This window comes from Pteropus alecto, unplaced genomic scaffold (genome assembly GCF_000325575.1).
Source record: "Pteropus alecto unplaced genomic scaffold, ASM32557v1 scaffold433, whole genome shotgun sequence".
NCBI lineage: Eukaryota > Metazoa > Chordata > Mammalia > Chiroptera > Pteropodidae > Pteropus > Pteropus alecto.
The window spans coordinates 404,399-413,575 of NW_006433953.1; the positions used below are offsets into that span (position 1 = coordinate 404,399).

The 9,177-nt window shown below is 42.9% G+C and overlaps 1 protein-coding gene, 1 long non-coding RNA gene and 1 other non-coding gene across 7 annotated transcripts in view; 2 read left to right on the forward strand and 1 right to left on the reverse strand.

Moving 5' to 3' along the window:
* Positions 1 to 6: 6 nt before the first annotated feature.
* The window catches only part of LOC102898329, a 9,967-nt gene continuing 796 nt past the window's right edge, over positions 7 to 9,177 (forward strand). The window contains exons 1-3 of one of the 2 annotated variants that reach the window (XR_001516613.2): positions 7 to 523; positions 2,409 to 2,622; positions 4,724 to 4,796. This is a non-coding gene — a long non-coding RNA (uncharacterized LOC102898329). The remainder of the gene's footprint in view (positions 524 to 2,408; positions 2,623 to 4,723; positions 4,797 to 9,177) is intronic. The other variant, XR_439124.3, reaches the window with a different exon arrangement.
* Positions 630 to 711, forward strand: TRNAS-CGA. The gene has a single exon. It is a non-coding gene; the product is annotated as a tRNA-Ser (tRNA).
* RNF41 (ring finger protein 41) overlaps positions 4,085 to 9,177 on the reverse strand; it is a 21,291-nt gene continuing 16,198 nt past the window's right edge. For 3 of the 4 annotated variants that reach the window (XM_006908892.3, XM_006908893.3, XM_015587053.2), the window contains one exon: positions 4,085 to 9,003. In XM_006908892.3, the coding sequence (XP_006908954.1) occupies positions 8,652 to 9,003 (352 nt within the window). In that variant the 3' untranslated portion in view covers positions 4,085 to 8,651. The remainder of the gene's footprint in view (positions 9,004 to 9,177) is intronic. The other variant, XM_006908891.3, reaches the window with a different exon arrangement.

The window sequence follows — 9,177 nt, forward strand, 5'->3', positions numbered from 1 at the left end:
CCCGGGCGGCGGCGGCGGCGGCGACGGAGGGAGCCTTGGGGAGGTGGCTCCTTCCTGGAGGGGGCGCCCACTCTCCTGAGATCGCTCTTGACCTGACCCGAATCCTTTTCTCTTTTTGCCTCTTAGCCCGGGAAGTGGCACCTCTCTATTCTACTCCAAGAGGATGCCCGTCGCTCGAGGCGCCCCAAGCTCCGAGTGGTCGTCACCTTGCACATTCCTAACCTTACCGAGACCCTGATCCCAGGGAACCTCAGACCCTTTTACCCAAGATATTTTTTCCTTTCATCCTACTCCAGGAGTTCCCCGTTTAAACTTCCTGAGTTTCTCTCACCCCTAACGCCTTGTCCCAGCACTCCTTATCCGAGGAGTTCCCTAGTCGCCACCTTCCGGGCCAACCCCTTTCCTCCAACTGCTTCCTCTGAAGGCCTCGCCATCGCCTCTTAAATACTTTGTGCTCCTTGAGACCCCGAATCTTCGCTGGGCAGGGGACGCTCTCTTTTCCTTTGAGTGGCCTAGGGGAGAGGTAAGGAGTGGGGGGAAATCACAGGGTGTAAGTATGCGTTTGGGGTCCAGCTTCTCCGCAATGCGGACCTCTTCTGTAAGTGTGAGGCAGAGCGCGGTTTTTGGGAGTCACGGTGGCCGAGTGGTTAAGGCGTTGGACTCGAAATCCAATGGGGTTTCCCCGCACAGGTTCGAATCCTGTTCGTGACGTGTGTTTTTTTCTGCCCACCACCCCCGCCCCACCCTTTCAGAAAGTGTAAAGGGAATCCCTTGTTTTCACATGTGCCTTTGCTACACTGCCATTTCTGCCTCGGAAAGAGAAGCCATAAGGTCTCACCCCTGATTTGGGATGGGGTGGAGTGGGAGGTGGGGGGGGCGGTGAGGGTGATCGCGGAAGCTTAATTTATACACTACCGTATGGCCACTAAGATACAAGGCACTTTAAGAGTTCTGTAACTTCAGGTTTGCTAGCAGACCATTGGCATACATTGATTCATGCTTTTAGGAGGGACTAGCAAAGGGTTTGAAGAAAGGTTTTGTTTTGTTTAGGAATGTAAATGCCTGTTGTGCTGTAAAGAGTTGAAATCGAAGTTTCTAGGAAAAGAGTGCATCTCTGGATTTTATGACCAGAAGTCACATCTTGTTTGATTACAAATGTAAACCCAGGAAACAGGGCATTCTCTCGTTTGGATTTCCTCGAGGTGACCCTCAGGTACCACAGAGTGAGGGGGAGTAGCCTACTGAAACAAACACTGCAGATCTAGCTGGAGCTAGTGTGGGAAGATAACTGCCACTTTTTATTGAGTGCACATTGTGTGCCAGGTAATGTTCTAAATTATCCGTGTATTAACCAAGGTAGGGAATTAACCCCTTCTCTAAACTGTCATGCTGCTGTACTCACTTCATCCAATTCTTCCTATCCCACAATTACTGATTGTGGGGAATATCTAGGACATTTGTGGAGGATGTTCTTTTTGTATTTCATTTCTTGCACAGCAGCATCTTCTCTAGGAAGGATCCCGAAAGGATGGGGGATTTCATGGTAACTCATAGAGCTTTCTACACATTTTTACTTTGGAGTTTCCTACCTTCATACCTTTCCTTATGCTGTTCTTTCCAGGATCACACTCATCACTGCCTCCTTCCCCACTACATGATCACTTTCCATCCTGGACATCCTTTTACCCCTTCCCTCTTTGAGGCTCTTGATTACCCCAGCTGGAACCTATCAGGCTCTCTCCACCATCCACTACATTGCATGCAAGGCATCTCCTTTGACACGCCTCTGCAAAAATTAAAATAAAAACAAAGTATATTTGTTCTACCCCTTAAATGTCTCAATCTACTTTTCTCAGGGGTGTGTGCAGGCTGGACCCACCACGTGCTGGAGCCTTCATTTGGAAATAGGAGTAATTGTGAGGACTACAGGAGTTAACACATGTAAAGCTGCACTAAAGCATGTGCACCGTTGTCAGAGACCTTAAAACCTTTCCATAGCTGCTTTTGGTGTTTCATGACCTGTTCTCTTTTCTCTCACCACTCTTCCATATTCTCTGCATTACATCTACTGGCATTCTTTTAGTTCCTGGTACAGTGTTTGTTCATGCTGTTTTCTGCCTGCAATAATCTTTCTCATTTTCACCTTCTTCTTAGTCTCTACTTATGTGTCAGTTCTCCTGGAAGTCTTCTCTAACCACCACATCCTACACCCTGATTTTATTATATGAAGTCTTTCTTCTGTAGAATATAAATTCTTGGCACATATAAGCTGCTCAGTAAAAAAGGAATTTTGTTGAGTAAATGGATGTTTTTATAGTAACATGTACATGTTTTAATCTTCACTCAGACTGGACTATAAGCTTCTTGGGAGTGAAGGCTATGCATTTTATTTGTATCTCCTCTACTAGGTCTTACACATAGATGTGATCAAATACGTACTGTAATAGAATCTACTTGGCTCAGTACTCAGCTTCCTACCATCCCATTTTGCACATGCCTTCAGATATCTGGAGAGCCAAGACCAGTATTAACCAGCAGAGGGCAACCAACAACTGTTGTCAAGGGAAAGTTCCAAGGTTTACAAAATGGACGATCTGGACTGAGAAGGAGAAACGGGCAGAGGTTGGTTGTACCTGGGAGATCCTACCTTTTGCTCTCAAATGCTTCCTTTGTAACTTTCAAAGATGAGAAACCAAGGGTTCAAACTTGCATGAACAGTAAATAATTTCAAATGTTTACCATCCCTACAGCCCACCCCAATTCTCCAATTCTTTAATCTTTTCCCTGTCCTATCTCTTTGTGTTGTATGATCAAATCCTCTCTCTTTGTGTTGTATGATCAGCACACCCTGTCATTCTTACATATTTATTACATTCTACTCACTGGTATTCTTTAGTTTCTGGTTCAGTATTTGGCTTTGCTCATCTACCTGCCCTTAAGTTACCTTCTCCATCTAGTCTTGCAATCCCACTCATTCCAACCTACTAAGGAACTTTCCATAAATAACCTTCCTCAACATGTTCAAATTCTACTCCACTGGATCAGCCCTTCATTCAGAACAAAACTACACCTTCACTCAACACTTCCAAACCACATTCTTCTACTTCCTTTTATTTTTTGAATAAAATGTATACCCTATGCCTCCAGCTCCATATTATCTTAATACTCTGTGGTAGAAACCTTTGCTGTTTGAAATCATTGATTTCTTAATTTGTTTCAGAGATACTGTACTCTTTTTTCTCTTGGAACACTGTTTCTCCATCTCATGTTTTTCTCCTTCTGTGGAATTCTACCAAAGCTTCATTCTTTTCCTTCCTCCAAGACAAAAACCCCAAGCCACCATTCCAGGCATGGCCTCTCAGTCAAACCACAGTCCTGTATCTCCAACTGTCTATATATCCACATAGCTAACCTGTCACCTAAAACACAAACAAAACTTTTCTTCCTTTCAACTTTTTTCCATATTTCTACTTTTCTCAATTCCATCCAGTTTCTAACCTTAAGAATTGTCTGACATTTTTTCTCCAATGGCCTTGCAGTTTCACCATATTTAAATCTCTACAACACTACTTTCATTGTATTTATTCCCATCCAGGAACTTCAACGCTCCATCTCATCAAATGCATGCTCCTATTATCAATATACCCTGCCTAAATCACCCTTTTTTTTTAATCCTTGTTAAGATACCCCAATTTAATCAGGCTAGGCATTTCCCTCTAACAGCCTTGTTCCTTCTCTCTCGGGAAGCTCTTTTACCTTATAACCAACAACTAGCCAATGCCACTCTAATGATCAAAGCTACAAATTCTCGGATCATAATAAAAATTTATTTTATGTGACTAAAAAGCTAATGTAGGGGAATCTAACACACAAGAACTTAATATTATCCCCTTGCAAGTTGTTGACTTGTTCCAAATGTTTGGATCTCTGCAGTTTATCCAGTAAAGCAAAAATCATCAGAAGACTTGAGCTGAAATGATCTCAACTGACGCTTATTTCAGGAATGCTGTCATTGTACAAAACATTTCTGGAACTCCTTCACAGCTAGTTATGAGCCGCATTTAAATGATTCATTACTTCATAATTGCTTTTTTAAAAAGCTGACACATTAGCCAACTTTATCATTTAATCTATTTTCCAGATTTTGTTCTAGATTACTTGTGGAATTCCCCCAGGTCCCATTCTTAGCCTTCTTCCTGTTCTCTCCTTTATGTTTACATTAATTCCTAGAATTTCTTGATCACCTCTGGGCAGATAACTCCCAAATCCACATCTTTAACCTTAACTTCTTGGTGGTAAGCTCTAGATTCACATTTCCATTTACTATCTAAACACTTCTATGTGGAGGTACTTCCAACCCAATGTTCCCCACATGAGCTCACTACTTCACCCCTGAAACCTGCTCAGCCTCTCCTCCCTATTCAGGTTAATGACACTGTCTTCTCATTCACACACACTAGAAACCTGTCTATCTGTGACTCATCTTTGGTAATGTGCCCCTTGTTAAGTGCAGTGGTTATGAGCTCAGGCTCTGGAATGACTTTCTGGGTTAAAAACCCAGTTCTAATTGCTGTGTGAATTATGTCCTTTGTCTCAGTTTTCCTACATAGAAAATGGAGAAGTGGAGATGATAATAGTGCATTTTGATAAAGTTAGGATGACTAGATAGTTAATACATAGAATAGTAAATGTTCAATCTGGCTGTTACCCCCTTTACTCACAGCCAATATCTGATCCTCTTCAGAACTCCGCTCCAATGATTCTTCTGAGAAGCGTTCCCTCCTGTGTCCTGTTAGGTAAGTAGTTGACCCCTTTCCTTCTTGTTGTACATTGTACTTAGTCCTTATCTATTAGTAACAAACTATTCTGTATCCCCCATTATTTGTTCAAGTGCATCTACTAAGCTGCAAATTCCTTTAAAGACTTGTTTATTACTTGTGTATCTCAAATGCCTAGCTCATCTGGCATATGACAGGTGTGCTATAAATGTTGGCTGAGTGAATTTAATCAATTACTAAGGCCTATCAGTTTTTCTCCCTGTCTATTATCCTCCCTTCCTGCTCTACTTCTAACTCAAATTTTCTCTTGAATGAATTACTGCAAAGCTTACTAATGTCACCAATTTTCACTGTCTTCCCACTGCTACTAGAATCATGAGTTAGAAGTCACTTCTCAAAAACTTATCTAGAAAACTAAAGTACAAATTCCCTGTTAAGTATGGTTCCCGGATCGGATCCAGCGTTGGATAAAAAATAGCTCTACAAGTACTTTTCCTGGGACAATTGGAAATGTGAATATAGGTTTATATTAGATTAAGGACATATTAATTTCAAGTGCTTATAATTTTGGCAATGAATAAAATGTTCTAATTTTTCAAATCTATACACTGAAGTAAAAAATTAAACCAACTGACCCTCTGCATTTCCCTGCCCACTCTCCTGACCTTTCAAGTCTAGAATGAGTTGACAAACTTTCTATAAAGAATCAAATAGCAAATATTTTAGGCTCTCATAGCTCTGTCAACTACTCAACTTTGCTGTTGTAATCTAAAAGCAGCCATAGACAACACATAAAAATGGCTGTGTTCCAAAATAACTTTTCAAAAGTAGACAGCAGGATGCAAGCTGTAGTTTGCCGTAGAACAAATACTTCTGAAAAAGTCTTTCCTGGTACCCATCAGAATTAGTGGCTTTATCTGCCCCCTTGCTTACATATTGCTTGTAAATCCACTTACCACATTTATTATGTCTTATCATATACTCATCTCCATTATGGAGCCAGTCAGTCTTTGAAGGTAGGTGCCATTTTGTTACTCCTTCATCCCCACCCTAGTGAGTTCCTTATAAAACAATGACTGTTGTTTCCAAAAACCAAACCTACCCTAAAAAGAAGATTTGGTACTATTCATGACATTCAAAAGAATGAGCAGTAGGTTCTGAAAGTAATTTTGAATACAAAAAAAAAAAAAGCACTATTGGTATCACTAGAGTGTATATATTGCCCTTATGCTCTCTATTGTGATGTGTTCATCTTCATTTTAGAATCAGACCTTGTGGGTATGAACGTGTAGACGACTCAGGCGGCACAAGAATGCCCTTATACCTTTTAACCCTGCTAAACTATCTAGAATACTATTAGGTTTACCTTAGGTGCATGATAAATGCTCAACATCAATTTAAAATATAGTTCTGGGAGGAAAGAATGTTTTCTTTTTTTCATGACTGGAAGAAGGTGGCAGCAAAAAAAGGGTTTATCCAGGTTTGATAAGCACAGCAGGTAGTCGTTCCGGGTTCCTTTACTTTGGTTAACTTTCCTGGTTAAACTGAGACATTGGGGCGTAGAGGCTTCCCTGCCTGCAATGGAATCCTAGATTCCCAGGGAAAGGTGGGACAAGGGAGAAAGGTGTGTGCTTATCTTTTGTGGAAAGTGTCCCAAAAACCCAGGAGCACTTAGGCAAGACATGGAATTTGGGGCACAGGCACCCTGGAAGAACACAGTTCAGACCACTGGAGACAGAGTGTTGGCTGCTACAGAATAGAAAACAGGAAGGAAGAACTTAGGAGGGCACACAAGGCAAAGAAGATGTGACATGCCCATTACTTGCAGACAACCTCCTGAAATAGGTTATTTCCAAGACAAGAGTAGGTTACAAACCAAGGAAGAAGTAAGGAGATTTAAGGTGAGAAAAAGGCCAAAGCAGAAAAGAAACCTTCAAAAGAAGGGGAGTGATATTGAATTAAGAATTTAGAGAGTTGAGTGAAAGATTTATTAGTGCAGTCGATACCTTGGAACAGCACATATAACACAACCAGCAACCTGCAGAGACACTAGTGCAAAGGGTGGGGAAGCCTTAACTGAGCTTCCTGGCTCCATCTGAAGGTGATGATAGGAGGGTATGGGCCTTAGTAAGGCGGGCAGGGGCAATGGGAAACAGAAGAAATGCAGTAACCAGATTATAGCAGCGTTTTCAAATTCCTGAGCACAATGTCCTGGAGCTGGAACATATGACTGCTCCTTACTCCCTTCGAGCTGTATCCTTCCACTCCAATCCCAGTGGATCCATGACCCTACTACCCAGACCTACAGCAAGCTGGCCTGAAATAACACTCCAAAAAGAAGGGAAGCTGTTATATGGGCATCTCTCTTAAACCCCACTCCCACCTGCATATTAGAATATCCACAGCCACTACCCCTCCCCTTCTCTTAGTCTACCAGTCACCTTAGAGAGCATGGGTGAGACAGAGCACAGCCTGTACTCAAAAGACAAAGACATAATTTCTATCCCACCTTGCTTAGTATAGCTTAGAACCCAGCTATATATCTCCAAGAAAATGGGATGGGGGATTTCTTCAAAATTAATAAAAGTGACCCTGGAAGGGTCAGGAACTAACTTCTCCAGAGGGCAGAGGCATCAATGTTGGACTGTCACAGCCATCACTGAAATAGAGGAAGCTCCTCATCTCAGATGGGGTTATGGAGGGTTAGGGCAGACATAAGTTCAGCCAAGGACTCCCTTGGCCTTTCCTATATTAAAGCCAAAGGTTGTGCTGAAAGGGAAAAATATATAATAGACCCCACCCATCCCACCCTATCCAGAATCCCCACCATAGGAACAGCAAAAGAAAAGTTTTAAGTTTTGTTAATTTTTTTTCTTTTTCCTTTCTTTAAAAAAAAAGTAAATAAATTAAATTGCCAACAATGTGGCAGGGCTGGAAACATGGGGTAGCCATAACTAGGCCATTCTTAAAAAAAAAAAAGTGGGAGGGAAGGAGTAAAATATAAACAAGTAACAATGGCCAAAGGAAATTATCAAAATTAGTTACAATCACAGGGCTGGAGAGGGGTCTATGGAACTATTAGGCCTGTGCCACAGAGGCAGTGCCTACCCAATTTCAGCAAAAGCCAGAGAGCTGCTTCTTGCTAAGCATATTCACCCCAACAGACTAACCCCCTACCCCCACTCCTGTCATTCCCTAATTAAGAGAAAGTGTAGGAAAGAGCTCATCTGGAAAATTTCAGCATCCCAACCTGCATACCTGCAGAACCAGCGGGAGCTTGCACCTGTAAGGTGGGCTAAACAAGGTATTGCTTGGCACAGAGGTCCAGTCTTCCCCTAGGGACCATCAGTGATGGCCAGTTACTGGCCTCATTATTTATCTCTAGGGCTTTGGTTCTACCCTGTTCCACTCTTAACAATTCTTTAAGATGTCTGTTCCCCAGAGCTGTTCTCTGAAAGATGTTTAGTCAACAGGCCTGCCTGCTCAGATTCCCTGGTTTTGGAGGAGAGAATGATTAAAGTCTCCTCACTCCATCCTGATCCTCTAGAGAAAATGAATATTTTGTGCTTTCTGAAAATATCTGGAACCAGGAACCCTAGGCAGGGAAATAGATATAGAGGTAGGGACTTTCCCAACCAGAGTGAAAATTTACAGACATCTTAGGGGAAGTAATTAGGCAAAAGGAAGGGATCTGGATTTCCCACCTGAAAGGCTAAGCGAAGTGCCCCAGGGCCCTTCAGTGCCAGAATAGGAGGGAGATGTGTGGCTCAAGTGTACGCCACAATATTAAGGACAGTGGAGAGGACTCAGGGCCCAGCTACTGGAGTGATGAGATTTTCTGATTTCCATCTCTTCCTGACAGCCCGCTGAGATCTATATCTCTTCCACGCCATGCGCAAATATCATGACAAGCCCCGGTTCCTGCACCATGTCATCACCCATATGCTGGTTTTCACAGGCCATCACGACAACAGCCTGCTTGCCAGGGATGCGCTTGGCCACGTAGTTCTCATAGTACCGCCGGTTCATCTGTCTTGTCTCTAGTGTAGCCAGACCCTGGGGCCAGCTCCGCTCGTGGGCATTTTCAATCAGCTCATTGACAATAGAGGCAGGACAGCCACTCTCCACCAGGGAGCGCTTGATTACAGCCTGGAGTACAGCATCTGGGGTCGAGATCATCCCTCCCCAACGGGTCACTCTTGCTGGCTGCAGAGAATTCACCCACCTGTGTGGAGGGGGTTGGAGGTGGTCATTCCAGCTCATCCCCTTTCTTTGCATGGCTTCTTCCCTTAATGGGAACAACCACCCGCTCTCTACTAAGCTTAACCCTATTCTTCCTTCCTTCCTTCCTTCCCCCTTCTCTCCCTCACTCCCTTCCATCACTGGCTCAGAAATTCCT